We start from the raw sequence: 22,284 nt of genomic DNA, 5'->3' as shown, positions 1-22,284 counted from the left end.
AGTCTGGCCCATAAAATATTGTAAGTTGAAAGATTGCTTTTGAATTAAGATTCAAACTGCTGGCAAATAATATATTTATAATATAAGTACCCTAACCTGATTTATGTTACAGAATACAGACTCTCCCAAGCTGTAGAAAAGAAGGGGAGATCATGTTGTTGTCACTGCACCAACAAGACAACCACTTCTTCCATTAAGTATGGAATATTTTAAAGAGATAGCTATCTGGAAAGATATTAATAATCCAGGGACTGGAATGAAGAATATGTAACAAGGTCTTCACCCCCTCCTTCCCAAACTTTTGACCTACAGTATATAAATCTTTTGGCAGCATTAAAATTCTTAGTGTAAAAACATTTCCATTTATTTTTTAATTATTCCTTTTATTATGGAATTATGAGTTTCATACTCAAAGACACATTTATGGAAAGCAAGAGAAGTACACTTCAACAAAAATATTTTTACTCTGTAGAATCATGCAATACATTCAGAATGGTGGTAATTTAATTAGAACACATACACTAGAGTTCTGGTTTTCATATCTATTATTTTGTCATTACTTGCTAAATACTGTTGTTCAAAATCAAACTAAAATATATGATAAAAGGCACAAAGTTTCCCAATTCATTATTTTATTATAATAATCTGATTCACGTAAGAAATAATGATTTTACTATATAAAAATGTTTTGGGAAATGTGTAACTATCCATTACTCACAAAAGTATCTACTATTAAAAAAAAGTCTTCCACAAAGTTGGAAAGTCAGGCAAAATATGATGGCTGCAATAATTATACAAGAGTGAATTACATGACACAGAATCTTTTTAAAGAACAATGCATTTCATTATAGCCTTCAAGTCATTTGTTTCACTTGTAAACATCACCACAGGAATCATTGCCTTTTTGACCTAAGTCCCTGGGGGGCAGATTTCACAGGCTGGTTATTTAATGATGGCAGTGTTTGATAATGGACCGTGACCTTGATGGCTGCCATCTGATACACCTATGGTTTGAGCTGTCTTCAAAACATGTCGCCCTCTTGCAAGGCATCTTTATCCCTGTGGAACTTCCCTGGAAGGAATGTTACAGGGTCATGACAGGAATATTTTAAACAGCCAGGTCTAAAATGTTAGTTTTGATGGACAGTCTGTATTTCATCCTTCCAGCTGTTCTGGAAAAGAAAACCTGGGCTAAGAGGTTAAATTATCTAATTCACATTTCAGCTCATAAATAACAAACATGGCAAGACTTTTATGGGGCATATTTCACAAAAAAAAACATTTATTTTTAGTACTGTATGTCTGTTTCTAGATAAATGTTTTGAATGCATTTACAGCATTTAATAAAAAAAAACTATAAAGGAAAATTGTTTTTAAGATCCTAAAATGAAAATAAAAAGAACATTTCTATTTAAACCAAGAACAAAAACTGTGACGTCTTTAGTGCAGGCAATAAAAAGCGTATGTATATGTTGTAATCGACAGTCAAAATGCTTGGTTTGTAAACTATATTTTGATGTTATACCAGCAGGTGTGTTTTCTTGAAAGGTCCAAATTAAAGACCTAATAATGACCAAGCTATAAATTATCCACTTTTCTTTTGGAAGAAAGAATGACCACTCTGAATAGTTTTAAAGACAGCAGCAATATATAAATTGTATAATTTTTCTGAGCTTCTTGTCATATGAATTTATGTGAGCCCCTTTTCTTGTACGTAATTTGCTGATTGGAATGCTTCTTGTATTTGAAAAGCATTTTTGCTCTAAGCTAAGCTACAGTGTATGCTCCTTTTTAAGAACAAGTCCAGCTCTGTACCATTTCTATGTTATCCCAGTTAGTCTTCCTAAGACTTTTATCCAAATCTGAACTTGGGCCAGTATTTTACTACTCTAACACGTTTCTGTCCAATGTCCATGTTAACCTTTGGTGCAGGAGGCTTTGGTGTTGAAGGCAGTGGCTTTTTCCTTTCTCTGCTCTTGTCTGTGATTGTAAAACCCCGTTCACTTTTCTCTTGCAAGTTGAATCTGGGCAGGAAATGCGTAGAGACATGCTGGGATTTTACACGGGGGCTGGACCCCATCTTTGCTTTTCCTCTTTTGTTCAGAGCCACAAACCATTCCCTTCCAGTCCTGTGGTTCTTGTGTGTCACTGAGGCATACGTGTTGTAACTGTTCTCTTGAAATCTCTCCCTGAACTTGCAATCATCAGTGAATTTTCCCTAATAAAATAAACAAAAATTAATAATGAAAAATATACAAATTTAAAAGAGTCATTCACAGATTTGAAAGAGCCTTCCAAGGCTTCATGTTGAAGAACATTAAAAAAATAACAGTTTTTCAAAAGACAGTAAAGGTGAACAAACATACAGTAGTTGATGATGATGTAAACAAATAGAAGACTAGGAGCCAAAAAACTTAAGTGTGACATTGACAGCCACCTATAGTAAAAACAAAAGTATATTTAATAATAACATGTAGCTCTTATACTTTCCTCACATCAGGGAATTTTGTTACCAGGTTACCTCAATTGTTTTTTTAATTAAGGCCTTTAATTAGATAATTGCTGTACACAAGAAAAAACAATCACCCATATCCTTTTTCAGGAAATTTCTCATCAAACAACCATTTCAGAATTAAACACTGGGTAAGATATTTTACAATGTTAATGGTAAGGTGCTTGAACATCTTGAGGTGCTACTGTAGCTGAATATTTCATACTGGCTGTTAGCAACTGTACTTATCTGCTGGTTGCATGATAAGAAACTGAAAAATGTTAAACAAGCACATTAGATCATTCCTCCATTAGGGGAAGCACACATTTCTGTGTTGGAATCCATGAGTAAAATCTATGATGAAATTTCTTAGTATCCCTAAGAAGGCAGAAAATGACACTGCCAAATGGATTTATTCCAAAGACGTACAATTTATCTTGGAATCTAATACTCATTTATCTAGTGACCCATTTAAACAAGGATTTTCATTATGAGATTAGTAGGTATTCCATATGCCTGCACAACCCCTACATGGCAGGGGAGAGTAAAAACACAGTATATATACTGTATCATTTGTATTACTGATTTACATAACATATTCAGAAAAACCTTGCAATAGTTTCAAAATAAGCTAAAATATTGACAGACATTCTCATTGTATATTAACTTCAATATTTTGAAAAGTCTGTTGTTCTCATTTCTGTTAAGAGTACAAATTCTCTGTGTCTTACACTTTCATGGTGAAAAGGCACTACACAACAATGAAACAGTGCTTACAAAATGCTTCTTTTTTGGTTTCATTGTTTTAATTTAGTCACAAACATCTACAGTCCTTTACAGTTTTCAGGCTATAAATGGTACATTATTTACATGTGAAATACAGCAGTAATTGTTTATTTTTATTATGCTGTTGATAATACATAATTGGATGCCTTTCAAAAATGAATTTTAAAAGATGTAATATTTAGTATTTCATCATGTTTGATATTAGGCTATATTTGATAGTATACCAACACATTAATAGATCTGTTGATCTATGAAGATACATCTGAATATATATGATTTACTGTTACTCAATGCACTAATCATAAACCTAGTCAAGTTAAGGCAAAACACATTAAAACTATGCCAAATGCTATAAAAATGTATGACCAACAGGGAAAAACAGGTAACTTTGGGGATTGATTGGGTTACCATGTATAAAGAAGGCTAATGAACAGGACCAAGCAGAGAAGAAAAACAAGTTGAAAAAATAGATTGTTAAAAATACAGTAAGTTTAAAATGTGTTAAATATAGTTCTAAGGCTTACTTTTATCTCTACACTTGTTCAATGTAGAGTCATCAGAATGGCTTTTCTATCAAAGAACTAGTGAGTAACAGTACTAAGGAATCATTTTTACTGATAAAAACTCATTAATCCATGAAACAACTTTATACAACTAGGACAGCAAAAAAAGAAGATATGATTTTTGCATTCATTTTGTAATTTAACCAAGAGGGCAACATGGATTTGAACAAAATCTCAATCTACAAAACATCTACTTTAAGTCTACAATGTTAACTAATTTATGTTTACATAAATAGAAGTACATTTTGGTCAACATCTGACTAGGAATGTATGCTGGTTCAATTAATTGATAAATTATTTTCTTCACTGTATGTAGAGAACATTATTCTGTTGTAACATTTTGACATAAAAATATACACATGTACCAACCAGACCAATACAAGCTTCAGACTACGGGTAAAAAGTATACAACTATTCTGGTCAGTTATTTTAAATTGTTTTAGCATTAGTTAGATAAATAGAAATAAAGTTATTTCTCAGTCCATTTCGAAAAGTACTATAGCATCGAACTTTTCAAGGCACCACAGCAATGTTAATATAATACATATCCACCCTGTTTAAAGTTTCTCTATTGGCAAGTTTCTAGAAATACCTTCGGTGGGAAATTATAAAATATTGCCAAGGCAGTATGTATTTGAACACTGCCTTACATAACAGTAAAATTGCATTTTAAAATAATAGATCAGTTCTGCTCTGTTGCAAAGTGCAGTATAGCAGAAAATTAGGAAATTATAATAGTTTCTAAACATGCCATTTAGTCTTCTTGCTGCTGTGACTTACTGGAACTATCTATACAAACTTTAACATTGCAACAAGACTTATGTTTGGACTTCTAAAATTTTTGGAGTAGAGTCTAAACAAACTAACATACAGTAGGTAGAAAAATTAAAACAAAATGTTTCATTAGTAAGACAGAAAAATTGGAATATTTTTTTATTTGCAGCACAAAATATCTCCAGCAAATATGAAATAATGTTAATATGGTTTGAAGTTGCGATTGTGTTGCATTGCACACTGTGCAATGACTGGGAATTTACAACCACAGTACCTTTTTTCAAAACAATTGCTGCTTCGAACTGATAAGAATAGATGTGTAGAATGACTTGTAGGAAACAGAACTGCTTAGTGTACTTATAGAATGCCTTTACAAATTTGACTTAAATTTCAAAGATCTTTATTGCAGGATGCAAAATGGTTTTAATCACTGTTTTAAAAGTATGTAAATATGTAAAAACATTGAAAGGTTGCTACACAAAAGCACACTTGGCAGCCCTTTTTATTTCTCAAGTGTACCTGGTAATATAATGTATTATATGTTGTACAGGAGACAAATGCCTACATTCCAGTGCTTTCTACTTAATGTCTGCACACTCTGATATTTTTTTAACCACTGTAATGGAAACTTCCAAAACAGACATTACGATCCTGAGAAATACCGAAAGTTCATGCTACATTAAAAGTGACTAATTGAATAAGTTAAGAACACCTAAGGTACCAAGCCAACATCAAATAAGCCAGCATAGCTTAACTATAATGTTCAAGTAGTTAAAAAACCTAATTCAGCAATGATGGATCAGATACAGCTGCATTTATAGCTGCATATACAGTACAGTACCAACAAGGATTTTTGAGGTGTACCACTGTGACTTAGTCTGTATGATTATCTTCATTTCAATTATTTCATCACCCTTTTTCTAGTTAGCTTATTTGTAAATACCTCTCCATCATTGTGATACAATTGATGAAAAACATGGTAAGCTCAGTATAATGTTATATGGGGTATTTTAATGTATATTTAAATGTAAAACTTTAAAGCATCAAAAAAGCAACAGTGTTTTTGAACTAATGCATACTACTGTAGTATACAGCAAATGGTCAATCCAGATTTTTGTGCTGTTTTGCATTTTAGAGAATTATAAAACTAGTTCTAACATACCTCTTTATAAAGGTCTGGGAACTGATTTGGACACAGACGTAAAATACTATACATCTCTGTCTAGCATCAGTTCCTTCAGCATCAGAATTTCAAGAGAAAATAGCGGAAAATTCACAACAGGATATTTCTGCAATGTACTGTACACATTACATCAAAATGTTATTGACATGTTTTGAGGATATAGGTTCTATAGTACATTTTCTTTGTTTGACTTTCTTCCTTTGTTTGCTATCTGCAGTTACAGGGTGTTTGTAATCTTTGATTTCCATTTACACATGCTAATAGACTGCTGCTACCAGTAGGGTAGTTTGCTTCATTCAAACAGGATTTTATTTTTTTCAGAACTGGCAGGGATATAAAATAGAATATACAATGATAGGTAAAGCAGATTTTATGCTTCCATAAAAAGTAAAGTAATAGTTTTACAACAGAATCTGCATATGGAAGAGGTGCTAGTGGGGCCAGCAGGGGGCGCTCACCCTGCGGTCCATGTAATGCCCCAGTATAGTGACGGGGACACTACACTGTAAAAAGGTGCCGTCCTTTGGATGAGACGTAAAACCGAGGTCCTGACTCTCTGTGGTCATTAAAAATCCCAGGGCATTTCTCGAAAAGAGTAGGGGTGTAACTCCGGCGTCCTGGCCAAATTTCCCCATTGGCTCTTACCAATCATGGCCTCCTAATAATCCCCCTCTTTGAATTGGCTTCATTACTCTGCTCTCCTCCCCACTGATAGCTGATGTGTGGTGAGCGTTCTGGCGCACTATGGCTGCCGTTGCATCATCCAGGTGGATGCTGCACATTGGTGGTGGTGGAGGGGAGTCCCCATTACCTGTAAAGCGCTTTGAGTGGAGCGTCCAGAAAAGCACTATATAAGTGTAAGCAATTATTATTATTATTATTATTATTATTATTATTATTATTATTATTATTATTATTATTATTATCATTATTATATATGCATTAAAAGAACAATTTATGGGTTTATTCCATGCTGAAAAAAGAAGAAGAAAGAGAACACAACATTTCAGCCGTGGAGGCTTCTTCAGGTGTACGCATGCAGCCTACGCATGATGACGCAGCTTCCCACCTGAACTAAACAGTATTTGCATTAGTCATGATATTTGCTTAGAGTTAACAGTGAACAATGCTTTCCAGTTGTATTTCTAAGCCAACCAATGAATATGTTAATAGACTGTTTAACATGCTTACTGTCAATCACACCCTTTACAATTTTGAACTATACATTTAGTTTTGAAAACTACTCAAGAAAGCCAAAAGCATCATTTACATTTCCATGACACAAAATGCCAGAATGAAAAAAGGTACTATTCATATCACTTTAATTTTCCCTTCACCTGTTTCATTTGCTATCTTGAAAATAATATTTTACTACTTACAATTGCATGGAGCCTTCCCTTTTTATTCATGGCTAAATATCTGTTACTGAAAACTCCTCGAATTCCTACAACTCCTTGAGACACTGCAAACAGCTCTAAAATACCTGCAAAGGAAAAATAATAGCCATTAGACTATTGCCATACAATTACTAGAGTATATCCCTCTAGTAATATAATTAAATATAATTACACTTAAATAGAAACTCAAAACTACAAAAATACCTTTATATTTCAATTTATTTTCTATCTTATACATTACATGGATGAAATGAATAAATTCAGTCTATGGGACTGCTGCTCATTGCAGGGATCAAAACTGACCTGGGATAAGATTATTGGGAAGGTATCACTGGTGTCAACTGTGCATAGTCTGCAATTTATTATGGTTTTTAAAACAAAAGAAAAAATATAAATTTACTATTAAATTTAATTAAATTGAATAATGATAAATATAGTTGTTTAAGGATTTAAGGCTTAGAATATATAACCTATCACAATGATACAGTCATACGAAAAAGAATGTGAATATTACTTTCCTAAATTCATGGCTTATGACAACCATTTGATGCATTGCACTGGATAGGACACAGGCACATTGGTTTCTAGCTAAAACATTCTCTTCCCTAGAGTTGCACCTGCTATCCACATACCTGCTATTACTAAAACAGGAACAAGCAAGGAATGAAGCCAGAAAACTAATAGAACACATCAGTTCGTGCTCAATTAATAATTTATTGGAATCACATACAGTGCAAATATAGGCTGATTTGCTACCTTGTCTTTAACTTTTCAGTCATGCATCCAGCTTTGCCTCAGGATTAAACCAATATCTTCAAAAGAATGTAAATCAAAATTGTAGTAGCATTTCAACACTTATTCTTAATTATTGATATTTATCATGTTACTGCTGCCAGTACTTGATTTCTGTGACTTGTAACCATATTATATTAATCATTAAACGTTTAAGTAAAGTACATTGACCTGAAATACACTTTTAACTTAAAATGTAATTAATTCAACATTTGATTGTTGAATATATTAAAACAGCGTAGATAATGAATGGAGGGTAGCGAAAGCAAAAAACTGTAATTCGAAAATTTCCTCCTATCTTGTTTTATTCGCAAACTATGTTAATAGTTGTCTTTCTCATCACCAACGTACAGTATAATCAAATTTTAAATGCATCAACTTACTTAATTCGTCGGGTTCATGACTCCCATTAACTCTGCCATCGGGGTGAATCTGGAGATGAAAGCCAATGCCAACCCTACAGTAAAGTCTGCCAGTCCTGCGACCTGAATTGCTACTGTCTTCGAGAAGTTGATCATTCAATGGAACCTTTCCATATCCTGTCACGGGCACGATGCAAATTAAATGAGCGAAAATGAAAATGCAGAAAGGACAGCACATTCTTCCAAAAAGGGACGGTATGTTTGTTCTAGATCAGCACCAGCATTTTGCTGTTGATCCTGTGGTCTGTGCACTTGTGTGCACACGCTTGTAGTTCCTGCTCTGGTAGGCATAACCCTGGCTGCTGTAGCTAGAGTAGTTCTACTGGCACGGAGATATTTATAACACAAATGATCTCATTGCTTGATGCATGCCTGAGTTTTGAAGGACGATCTCTCATCCCGATTTTTCCCCGAAAAGAATAGACCTGCTCAATAATGAGTCACCTAAAAAGAAAAAAGTAACTTAATCTGAGCACTTGCCATCACTAAAACCTTGTCGGATCGCAATATGCACAGTGTTTTGCGCAAGAGAGAACACATTTTAACAGTTTGGCAAAATCTACAAATAAATTTATAACAGAAAACGGATTTCCAGAAAATCAAAGGAAAGGAGTCATTTCACAGAGACAATGAAGTGACAATCTTTTAAACTGTGCAGCATGAAAGATTTACAACAATCCTTAGGGACTATAAGAGGTTTAAAATAGATGTACTGTACAAGTCTGGTTAGATGGTGTTCTTCCAGGACTTACTTTCAGTCCCCCGGATCTCCAGGATCAGAAAAAGAGCAACATTACTTTTCAAAGTTTCTCTGTTTCTATGTTCGATGCTTCCGGATACACCTTTACCCGAAACAGAACGTTACCGCTATCTATCAGGCACGTTTGATATGAGCTTAATATTTTAATACGATTGTTATCTTGAGTTATTGATGCACTCGGTAAAGTGAAATGATGCTTTTTAGCAACTACAGGACTGAAAAAATGGACTTAATACAGTATATACTGTAAAGATCAAGATTCATATATTATCTATATTCAAAATAAAGGAAAGGTTAATTATTTTTGAGTGGAGAATTCTATAATTATAAATTCTTAGTATTTTACTAAGAACTAGAAATGCAAATGATTAATTGAAATTTAGAAACCTTTATAGTTATATTCAAATTCGTTATGCCTATTTTATTGTATTTTTTTTACTTGAGAATATGTAGGAAACATAAAAATGGGCTCTTCCATCTTCATTAATTGTAGATCAAAAACAAATTAGTATTTTTCCTTTTTTTAACATGACTGATTAAAATTTACATTACATAAAAGTATTTCAATTCCATAAAACAGATGTGACTATTAAAAATGCATATCTCATTTAAAAGCAATATGTTTCGATTACGTTGTCAACAAGACACATATTGCATCCTGATACCTCCTAACCCTTTTCTGTGTTAATATGTTTTTAACAGTGAAACATGAACAAGAGGACACAAATGAAAACTAAGAAAAGCAGGCTCTTCTTTACAGAAGGGTTGTTGGAGCATGAAACAAGCTCCTCAGCCATGCTGTTGAAATACATACAGTACCTTGGTTTTCTTTAGGAAATGACCAATGACATCCTGAATCAATTAGCCACTATTGTGACCAAATGAGCTAGACAAGCCAAATTGATTTTTTTCATCTGTGATCTTATGTTCTTATGTACAATACTGTGAGAAAAACATTTCTTTAAAGATATACAGTATCATTACAAAAGGGGAAATTATGCTTACAATTGTCTTGTGTTTTAATTGCTGCTCTGTACCTGTGTATTGCTATAAAATGTAAAATGTCAAAGGTCTTTAATGTTGGTTTTGAGGACCTCATGCTCCTTCAGAATATTCTTGACTTGCTTTAAAATATTACTCTAAACATTGTATTATTTCAGGGCCTAAAGCAGAAAAGGTATAGAAAGGGTTAAGGCTATAATCCTTTAATTAGTGTTAGTAGAGCACAGTGGGAATGATGAAAACCTTTGTTATTGTGTCACTACCATATGAGATAATAATACAGTTACAGGAATAATTCATTTGATCAGAACAAACTTTGCCCATCTCCTAGTCTAATGATTCTGACATTACCCATGTCTTATACTTAAAAAAAACAGAAATGACTGTAGCTGCAACTTTAGTAATTACTAATTCATTTTCTTGCCTCTCATGAGCTACAACAAAAGATAAAACCATTTTTATTTTCTTGTAAGCTGTAGGTTTCCTGAGAGCCTCATACAGTATGCAGCTTTACACATAAGCACAAATTGGGCATTCATAAATCATAAGGAAAACTTTTTTGTAAATGTGTAAGTAATGTGTGATCAAAAATGTTTGCAAAGTACCATGGCTTTGCTCATACATTATTCATTTTCTTTTGTAGTCTTAAAACTCCACTCTTACAATATTACAATGTTACAGTAAATCATTACTGGTTGTATTTTCTCAACTGTGCTTTAATTGGCTGTTCTGTGTGATTTGCTATTGATTTGTATTTTTCCCCACATGAGAATAAGCTTCTGAATCACATTTAGTTAACATTCCCTTTCTTGCAAGATCAACTGCATATCCAGTACTGTATTTTCTAAACAGGTCCTATTGTCCCTTAAAGGTATGAAACATGTTTTGAAATGTGAAAAACATAGCTAATCACTGCTGTTTCTTGCTTCTAAGTCTGACCCCCTTTCCGCAAGACAAAGTCAACTGCTATTTTCTATGCTTTCTAAAATATTTTCAAAGAACTAGCTTGAGTTTTCATTAATATAAACATATAGACTAAAAAAAAACTATTGGCCCTACTGTATAAGCTAAGAAAAACTAAGAATATGCAATACATTAAAGGTTAAAATCACATTCCTGAAGTAAATGTCATGAGCAAAAAAAAAAGAAGAAAATTAAATATGAATTAAATGTGTAGATTACTTTTACAAACATACACAGTTACTCTTCAATAAACTAATATTACTCATGGACAAAATCTTTACAGAAGATACTTGTGTAATATTGTATAAATTGGCTTATAATTAGTGGTATGAAAATCTGCAATTAATTATCACATACTCTAACCATTGAGCTTAAAAAGCTCTTGAAACAAAGTTCTTAAATCAAAGCCAGAAAAACAACCTAGACAGTAAGTTAATTACAACAAAAAGTTCACAAGCACAGTAAAAGTATTTAGTATACCTCGAACTACTGCTAGATCAATTTTAATTACAACAAATTGTTCACAAGCACAGTAAAAGTGCTTAGTATACCTAGAACTACTGCTGGATCAATTTTAAATGAAACCAGAACTCTCCCTGAAATTTAGAAGATGAACTAAAACAAAGGGAAGAAGTATGTGAACATCAGAGCAATTTCTAAAAGGGGAGAATGCTGGATTGATCATTGCAATTGTGCTGAAATATTATTCATGGATCTAAAGATATCCATGGTTGAGAACACAACACAACTGAAAAAGCACTTAAAGTTATTTAGATTGAAGAATGGGGACAAACACCATTGCACAGATGCAAACATTACATTAAATGTTACATGAAAATAATTTATTGTATTATAAATTATTAAACATTGCTACACAATTGTCAATACTTATTATAAACATTGATATAAACTGTTTACATTGTTTACATTGAGCATGTAAACAGATGTGTACACATATTTGGTTGTGATTTATATACTGTACTACTTATAATGCAATTTTATAGTACTATAAAGTACTAAAGGTACTATAAATTGTGTTGTTAAGCCACACTGATGGTCATATAGGGTTCATTATTGTAGATATTTTGGCACATGAAACTGGTCCACTTTACAAAAAGAAATAAACACCAATGAATATCTGCATCCTGCTTTGGGCCTCTTGATGGGATAGGCTGGTGGATGCTGTACGTTGGTGACGGTGAAGGGGTGTCCTCATTTCCTGTAAACCATTACCTGTAAACCTGTAAACCAGCAGCCATATCAATGCAACTCACAATTGGCAACCCACTGAAAAAAAGCAGGTTTGAGCCTGGTCAGTACCTGGATGGGAGACCTCCTGGGAAAAACTAAGGTTGCTACTGGAAGAGGTGTTAGTGGGGCCAGCAGGGGGCGCTCACCTTGCGGTCCATGTGGGTCCTAATGCCCCAGTATAGTGATGGGGACACTATACTGTAAACAGGCGCCGTCCTTCGGATGAGACGTAAAACCGAGGTCCTGACTCTCTGTGGTCATTAAAAATCCCAGGGCGCTTCTCGAAAAGAGTAGGGGTGTAACCTCGGTGTCCTGGCCAAATTTCCAATTGGCCCTTACCAATCATGGCCTCCTAATAATCCCCCTCTATGAATTGGCTACATTACTCTGCTCTGCTCCCCACTGATAGCTGATGTGTGGTGAGTGTTCTGGCGCACTATGGCTGCCGTCACATCATCCAAGTGGATGCTGCACATTGGTGGTGGTGGAGGGGAGTCCCCATTACCTGTAAAGTGCTTTGAGTGGAGTGTCCAGAAAAGCGCTATATAAATGAAAGCAATTATTATAATTATTATTATTATAGGCTCCCATTGACCCTAAACTGGAAGAAGCAGTTAGAAAATGGATGGATTGATGGATGAATATACAGTATCTGTGTTTTAGAAGTCATAGATTTGTTAGTCTTACAGTACATGTACTAGGATGATTTCAATTAACAGTTCTCTAGGAGAGCCTTACTCCCTATGTGCTCCACTATCACAAAATATTATACATTATATACAATTTTTCTAATATAAACACACCTTACACTAACATTCTGTTAATATGTTCTTTCTAACCCCTGTATTCCATCACTCCAAGGAAGTGTATAGCAAATTTTCTAATTGCTTGATGCCGTTCAGACATGGTTCTACTGAAAACATGTTTTCAGAGTATGTTTTAGGGCTCATAGTGCAAACCAGAAAACAGAAGGTGGATTAAGTACATAAAAAGTAGCATTCTAAAACATCTGCACATCAGTAAGGTATTTCATCATCAGGTTCTTCTAAACATTTGCCTAACTATAATTGCTGTTCATTAATTTGTGGGAAAGAGGCCTTTGTTTTTGCACCATGGTCATAGCCCATTTGATGATGAACAAAGAAACACCTGTTGCCCTGTATTAGAAAGAACCACCTGTCAATGGAAGCACTAACTAGTGACAAGATGCTGTCTAAAGCAACTCTTGAGAGATTTCCCTACTGTCAGTGAAAATGAACAGACACCTGCCCTATGATACTGAAGACTGAAAGACAGATCTCAGACCGCTTTAACAAGATGTCAATAGGTATTTCCCCCAGAGATTTCAATGATGATGGATCTATTGCCGAAACATCTGCTAACAGATGAATGACTGTGCACAGACAACCTACAGTATGATTACCAAGTACACAAGGCACGGGAAGTAAAATAATACACTAACATTTTTTAAGTTATTTGCATCTCAGAGTTAAGTACAGTCTTGTAAAAAATGTAACTGCATAAAAACTGAAATCTTCAATTAGTGCCATATTTTATATCTGTGTACTACTACTAAGTTACATGTATTAAGAACCTCTATTTCAGTGTTTCTTACAGTATTTCTACACAATTACAAAAAGACAGTAAAAAGTACTAAAAACAAATTAAATGAGCCGCAGCATCCAACAAATTGTTTGACAATTTCTTTATCACACTCCTTTTGAGCAATGATCCTTTTAATCATTGACAAATTTGCCCTTGTATTGGAAAACCATGATAAAAGACTAACTTGCATGATTTCAGAACAAACACACTGAAAGACCAAGAAGCAAAAACAGCTTTCAGAACACAGGGATAAAGGTGTCTTGTTTCTTGTACACATCTAGTGTAGAAATTAACAACCCAGAACAACGATGTGACACTCGAACAAACTCTTAATTATTTACCCTGTAACTCCAAACCCGTTAGCTCCTACATTCGCTATGACCTGTGACCCTGAGCAACCGTTATTCCCGCTCAGCCCTCCACCAATTAACATGCAGTTTCACTGCTGACGCACACAAATATTACATCCCCTTTCTTTTAATTTGAGTTAATGACTAACACAAGAATAACTACCTCTTGTAGTCCAGCTACTTTGCAAAAATGCAATGCTTACTGCGCTCTTCACTTAACATCAGGATCATAACGTTATAAAAACAAACAACTCTTTACAATAATTTAACATGGCTATCACTCAGCTACTTGCTGACATCAGTATATTTCAACTCCTACAGATGCAGCCATTCAAAACAAACGGGCGATACAGCATTATTTTGCGGTGCGCTTTACGCAGTCTACCGCAAGTTACCGTAAATTCTCCTATAATACCACAAGTAAAATAATAGTATCTGGAATTTCCGCAAGGTGGAGCTAATAAAGCTCAACCTCTCATGTTTGAGCTGTCGCCATCAAAGTCTTTAACGAAGATATTACTAATAGTATTAATAATGAATTACCTTGGACAAGCTGTAAACTCAAAGTATTGCCCTGGTCCACTTTTTTTTTCATTGACCGTCTTTGTAAAAGTAACACCACAGCATTTCGCAATCACGCATTTGTTTCCAATCATGCAAAGTACAGTAATTTTTTAGCATCTCCGATTCACCATGCCTTTCACATGCTCATAAAAGAGATTGATTTAGGAACATAAACATATTACCGTATGCAAACTGTACTGTATACAGTATGTATATGTATATTTAACGTCTTTACTGTGCCTGTTTAAGTATTGAATATTTATATGGAACTTTACCACTGAAGGGAAATTTTAGTACCTGAGCATAAAAATAATAGGAGCAAACTGTAACGCGTGTGAAGGCCATAAACAATATTAATTTTGGAACATAAAAATACAGTATATGGGTGGTCTCTACTTTAAAGAAAAAATACACACCAGTATTCCATTTCTCCCTAAACATTTTAAGCATCGAAGTCTTTAACTAAAGTTATACCGGAGTCAACAAGCATACTTTTAGAATTTGATTAAAAGGGAATATAATATGGAATCGCGTATCTAAAGAAATTAATAACGATATAATTATATTCATGTACCGCAACACAAGCCGGAATCCAGCCGGAGCCATGACTTTTTTTAAAAAAAAACATTTCTTTGAAAAATTAAAACGTTTCCCTGGGTCAGAGATTAAATAAAACTTAACTCGCACCAAACAAATTTATATTTCTAAATATCATAACATGATCGAATTTAAGTCATTTTAATAACAATGAATAGTCACCTATGCGTTACAATATAAACATTTATATTGATTTAAATCACATTTAAATCGTCTTTATTTAAAACCCATAAATAAAGCTGATACTGTTTAGACTTTTAATTATTTAAAACTGTATTACAGCAGCACAATGCACAATGCAACGTAAATCGCTATCTTTGTTTTCTGCATAATAATGTTCACCTCTCTGTCCAGCAAATTAACAATAGTAATAATAAATAACTTTATTGTATATGGCGCCTTTAATGGTGGCTCCTCAAAGCGCTTTACAGGATAAAAACAATAACAACAATACTGTTAGGCTGGGCAAATGATTTTTTTTTTTAAAGAAATACAAAATGAGATATAATGATGTGTTCCGGCTTAGACATTAATGAAGAGCATAACACGTGGGCGACGTAGCGGTCGGCTCTGGCTTTCCCATCTATACCGATGCACTGCAAGTACAACCCCCCTCTCTGTGGAGTGCTGGCTGTTACGAATTAAACCGGTTTCACAGTATTTTCAAAGTAGAAGGGGGCGAGATTTCCAGCAAAAGACACCTCCCCCCCTCCAAAACCCAGTAAGTACAGTACTTACTAGTTAGAAAGCTAAGCTCCTCAATGAAATCACTTTAACATGCTAATGCGTTGGTGTAACAGTCCGGGTGTGGCAAGCTTCTAATGTCTCCCAACTATGCCGAAAGGAACCCTTCTTTCATTGGAAGACAATGAACATATTCTACCCGTACATGAGAATATAATGCTGGTGCGTGGGCGCGGTAGGGTGCTGTACCAGCTGTAAAAAAAAGTCGTTTTTTTTTTTTAAGTCAATTGAGTGTCCATAATATTGCAGTAAGTGAAAAGACCATGGGCATTCTTCCTCCCCCTACATTCTCAGAGTAGAATAGAATTTATTATTAGCACAATTTATTACAGTGCTAAATTTAATATTATTGATAACTAATAATTTATGCTAATACCTAGCTTTCTTAACTAGTAAGTACTGTACTTACTGGGTTTTGGAGAGGGGGGGAGGTGTCTCCTGCTGGAAATCTCGCCCCCTTCTACTTTGAAAATACCTGTGAAACCGGTTTAATTCCATATTAAATTCCATATTAATTCCATATTTAATTCCTTCACTTCTGCATAAGCTTTCTGGAGGAACAGTGGATGGGATGCGGCTCTTTCTGGGAATACTGCAAATTCACAGGTGCCTGACTTGATGGAATTCACATTATCATATTCACATATCACCCCCTCTCTCTCTCTCGCTTGCCCTCCCCCCTGTGTATTGTCTCTTTAGGGCAAGTGAGAGAGAGTGTGCTGTCCTTTGACAAAACAAGGCTCGCCAGATAATGTGAATCGAAACCTGTTTTTCTAGCTTTTAAAGTCGCGTGATGTGTAAGCAGGAACACATCATTATATCTTACATATGAAAAATACATAATATAGCTCCCAAACAAACGCAAACGTGTTTTTAGTAAAATGCTTTTATTCACTCATAATCTGACAATTTCAGGAAGACTAAAGAAGGACTAAGGAAATTGTCATCTGTTGTTCAAGCTCTGTGAGCTCGGTGACTTTGAGACCACTTGTTATACCAAGTTGTTTGAATCGCCACAATTCTAAAAGAGAAAAAAGAGCTGACCGACAAGATTTAAGATGTGGCTGTCAATGTTGGATTAAAAAAACACGTTGCCCGACGTTAGTTGCATTGCTTGAAAAATAATTTTATTTCGAAAGACTGGATAAGTAATTCAAGTGGTTTTTTAACTTCCTGAAAAACAAGTAATAATTTAACAATATGTGCAAACGTTTTATGATATGTGATTGTTGTGAATGTCTGTGGAGTGTATGTTTTTTGCCTGTCCTGGCTGTGCTCTCTCGTTTGCCCTCCCCCCCCCTCCCTCAATTCAATTCAATTCAATTCAAGGTGCTTTATTAGCATGACAGATGGGTACAATCAGTGTTGGGTATTTACTTTGTAATCTGTGGTCCGTTTAACTGTTTTTACAGTGCATCCACTGTATTGCTTTGAGATGCCACTTTTAAAGGTGATATATAAAATCAAGGCATTTAACTTGCTTTAACTCCGCAAGTCTGAGTTCTTGTGTCCGTTCTATCGGAGCCCAAAAGTATTACAATATGTATCTTTATAGCAGGTGGTGCACAGCTTTTTAGTATAGATTACACTTTTCTAAAATGTATTTAAAAAAGAAAAACGATTACAATCTAATCTTTCCATGTTTGATCCAAAGATCCCAAGAAAATAAATCTAAATGGGGAGAAAGCTATGCTGAAAGTTTATTCAGATACTTAGAAGACAAAGATATCAATTTATTCTGCATTTGTCTGATTGTGAATCAAAAAACACATATATTTAAACCCGCGTTTGCGATTTAAATCAAAACGCAATTTAAGAAATGTTTGTTAAAAAAAAGTCATGGCTCCGGCTGGATTCCGGCTTGTGTTGTGGTACATGAATATAATTGTATCATTATTAATTTCTTTAGATACGCGATTCCATATTATATTCCCTTTAAATCAAATTCTAAAAGTATGCTTGTTGACTCCAGTATCACTTTAGTTAAAGACTTCAATGCTTAAAATGTTTAGGGAGAAATGGAATACTGGTTTGTATTTTTTCTTTAAAGTACCGAGACCAGCCATATACTGCATGTTTATGTTCCAAAATTAATATCGTTTATGGCCTTCATACGCGTTACAGTTTGCTCCTATTCTTTTTATGCTCAGCTACTAAGATTTCCCTTCAGTGGTAAAATTCCAAATAAATATTCAATACTAAAACGGGCACAGTAAAGACATTTAAATCTTTCTACGACCGACCAACGCACCACGAGTGCCCCTGTCGGTCAACCAATCACGTACCGCGGTATTTTGCATTGTGACGCGCGAGGCCGTAGCCAATTACCTCAGGTACGTGTCTGTGCAGCGGACTTTGAATGGCTGCATCTGTATGTAATGACTTAAAACCTTTCAACAACAACCAAAAAAACTTTTCATAACATATCAGTACAGTTGCAATTACAATATTTGGTTATTATTATTAGGGCAGCGATCCGCCTACACCCTTTATATTTATAGGTCCAGTATGGTTCTGGGCTTCACCATGCATCCAGATTTAGTGCGGTAATAGGTGGAGTGTGGATCTGTCTTTGGTAGCTTGTGTCAGTGTCATTGTGTATTTCTTTTGTGCTGAGCAGATGGCGACAGTTTCTTCTGTACCCCTGACCTTCTGCAGTACGTGCATAATATGATCTCTCAGCTTTGGCTGGCTGAATGATGACTGCTAGCTTCCGGTCGGTTTCCTGGATGCGGATAATGTCTCCTTCCTGTAGCAAAGAGAGTGGTTTGGTTGACCTGTTGTTGGACATGCACCTTTGCTGGTGCTGCTGCCTCTGTGTCCTCCTCGCAAGTACATCCTTGTAGCGGATGGTCTGAGGCTGAAGTTGCTGGTTGGTGCTTGGGGGTATTGAATGGCTCATCAGTACCTGTGCTGGGGATTTGAAGTTGTCAATTGGGGTGTTCCGGTACTCTAAGAGACTGAGGTAAGGGTCTCTTTTGTCAGTTCTGGCCTTTTCCATCAGGGCTTCTGCAATTTGCACATATTTCTATGCAAGGCCATTACCTTGAGGATAATGTGGGCTTGTTGAAATGTGGGTGAATCCCCATGCACTAGCAAAAGTTTCAAAATCGGCGGATGTGTATTGGGGCCCATTGTCGGATATCACAGACTCTGGGATGCCATGTCTGTCAAAAGCTGCTTTCAGCTTATGTATTACGGCTGTGGACATGGTACTGTAAAGCCTGTTGAGCTTGACATACCTGCTATAGTAATCCACAGTATTTCTGTAATAGTACTCTTTATTGTCCCGAGTGAAGAGGTCGGTTGCTATAACTTGCCATGGCCTGTCTGGTATCCTGTGGCTGGTCATGGGCTCTTTTACCTGTTCTGGGCGGTAATCAAGAAAAATGGAACATTAGATGCGTCAGCATGCGTAGGCTGCAAGCATAGGCTGCAAAGGAACAAGTAATAGGCTTATTCCATTCTGAAAAAAAGAATAAGGAAAACACAACGTTTCAGCTGTGGAGCCTTCTTCAGGTGTGAGAGAAACAAGGCAGTAGGCAAAGGTAATGTAGCGGGAGAACAAAGGCTGGGAGGGAGGAGGAGTGAGAGGCGGGAGATGGGGACAGAAAAAGAGGCCAATCACGAGGTGTGAAGTCAGAATAGGTGTAGAGAGGTGTGAAATGAAACTTCCAATGAACGGAGAAAATTTAGAAGAAGAGTAGTTTGTCCTTAAGAGAAGGGGGGAGGTGTGATCCTAGCTGCAGGATAAGTTTGGTTTTGGTAGTCTTTCTGATGTATAAGTTCGGAAAACCATCTTTGAGAACACAGATGGAAAGATTAGAGAGGTCGTGGCCGTCAGAGGTGAAATGAGAAACAATGGTCTTAAAGAGATCTTTAATCTTCACAGCACTGACGTGTTCTAGGGAACGTTCTCCGAGTCTCCTTCCTGTTTCTCCAGTGTAGATGGCTGGGCATTTACTGCAAGAGATACAGTAAATAAGGTTGCTGGAGGTACAAGATGCCATCCGGGTGATCTGGAATTGTCCTGAGGGGCCCTGAATGAAGTAGTGTCGGATGTATACTTGCAGGTGATACAGCGAGCTCTGTTGCAAGGGAAAGTCCCTGGTGTGGGTGGTTGCTGAGGGCGGTCAAGGGAGCTGTGAACAGGAAGGTTGCGCAGATTAGGTGATTGGCGATATGAGATGATGAGGCGGTCAGAAAAGAGGCCCCCAATGGATGGATCATTAGTTGTCGTTAATAGTCCTGGGGATAGGAAGTGTGTTAGGGTGGTAGGAAAGTACCCTAATGGAACATTTACCAATCATTTCTTCAATTTGTTTACACATCCCAGGCCAAAACATGATGTCATGGGCTCTCTGTTTACACTTCTCCATACCCATATGCCCTGTGTGAATGCGTGACCTTCACAGCAGCGATTTTAGCTGGATCTGGCTTGATCCCCTCCACGTTGAGGAGATGTCCAAAGTAGCTGACTTCAGTGGCGCAGATCGTGCTTTTCTCTGGGTTGAGTCGGACTCCTCGCTCTCGGGACCGTTGTAGCGTAGTGCGAAGGTTCCTGTCATGTTCCTCCTTGGTTCTCCCATAGACCAAGATGTCATCAACAATCGCTGTAACGCCTTCGAGGCCTTCATATGTCTCATCATTGGCTCTGTGACTCTGGCAATGATGCCGGACTTCTCCATGTTGTGCAACTCCTCCTTAAGACGGCTCCGCAGTGCAAGAAGTATGCGTCTCGTTGGGTATACTACAGGAACTGCATTTGGTTTGAGGTGGATAGTGCATTCACCTGCAAAAAGCCCAATTCCTGTAAAGACATTGGCAAAATCATGTAAGATTGGCTTTGTTTCAGTGGGAGGGGTGGTCACAGATAAGACTAGTTTAATAAGGTCCATGTCTAAACATGCTTTTAGTCTGAGTACTGGAGGTGCATGAGTGTCTACAATATAAAAGTCCAGACACATTTCTCTGTCCTTGTACTTGCATTTCAGGGTGCATGTGCCTTTTACAGCAAGTTGCTCGCCGCTCTCCTGCTCGGGCGAGTTTCTCAGCCCTGACATGTGCACTCCACAAGCTGCCTGTTTTGGTGCCTGCCGTTTAATTGCGAGTACTGCGCTCCCTTACCATCTCCTCGCTATCAGAGTAATTATAGTCTTTCACAAGTAGCCGCAGTTCTGTTACAAATTGTTCAAACGGTTAGTTAGCTCCCTGTACTCTCTCGTGAAATTTATATCGAGCAAATATAACATTTGTTTTAGGCTTAACATGCACTTCAAAACAGTCATAATAGGTTTTGAGTACCTTTGTGTCCTCCTCGTCGAGTGTCCATGTGTTGTATATGTCTCTGCCCTTTTCTCCGACCCACAGGAGAAGATACTGTAACTGCATTGCTCTTCCTGTCCTGTCTTCTTGAGTGGACCCAAGAACATCAGCTCCACATGCTGCTTGACTTTGCGCCAAACCTCGGGCACGTTGTTCACCTCCCAATCCATTCGTGGTACCTGAATTCCAGCAATTTTCATTTTAAATGATTTTCATTTAGCTCCTACATTCACTATGACCTGTGACCCTGAGCAACCGTTATTCCCGCTCAGCCCTCCACCAATCAACATGCAGTTTCTCTGCTGATGCACACAAATATTACAAAAGGCACAGATCAAGAGAATAGTATTAAAACATTTAAAATATCTTAATATCTTTGACTATGCTGAGGTCAATTGTTAAGAAGTGGAAGACATCCAGCTATTAGTTAGATCAGGCACTCCCTCCAAACCGGTCAGCTGGACCAGGAGGAAATTAGTGAGGAATGTCACTGTGAGACCAGTAACTTGGGTCCCAGTCCCTGAGATGGGAGAAAATGTTCAGGGGTCAACAATATCCTGTTCACTCCACAAAGGGCACTGTTATGGAACATACATCCCACATGGAGCTTGCAACAAAACACTTAAGTGACAAAAGGGGTTTTGTGGTCAGACGAGAAAGTATTTGAAACCTGTAGTTTAAATACAAAACAAACCCAACAAGCATTACTCAAACA

At 36.3% G+C, this 22,284-nt stretch overlaps 1 protein-coding gene across 1 annotated transcript; it reads right to left on the bottom strand.

Moving 5' to 3' along the window:
- Positions 1-1,503: 1,503 nt before the first annotated feature.
- Positions 1,504-9,045, bottom strand: fgf5 (fibroblast growth factor 5). Its single transcript, XM_015364127.2, has 3 exons — positions 8,370-9,045; positions 7,177-7,280; positions 1,504-2,218 (listed from the first exon to the last, which is right to left on the bottom strand). The coding sequence occupies exons 1-3, from the start codon at positions 8,584-8,586 to the stop codon at positions 1,853-1,855; spliced, it is 687 nt and encodes a 228-aa protein (XP_015219613.1). The 5' UTR covers positions 8,587-9,045; the 3' UTR covers positions 1,504-1,852.
- Positions 9,046-22,284: the final 13,239 nt, after the last annotated feature.

This window comes from Lepisosteus oculatus, chromosome 3, assembly GCF_040954835.1.
Source record: "Lepisosteus oculatus isolate fLepOcu1 chromosome 3, fLepOcu1.hap2, whole genome shotgun sequence".
NCBI classification, from domain to species: Eukaryota; Metazoa; Chordata; class Actinopteri; order Semionotiformes; family Lepisosteidae; genus Lepisosteus; species Lepisosteus oculatus.
The sequence above is the reverse complement of the archived record's forward strand: the minus strand, read 5'-3'. Positions and strand labels throughout refer to the sequence as shown.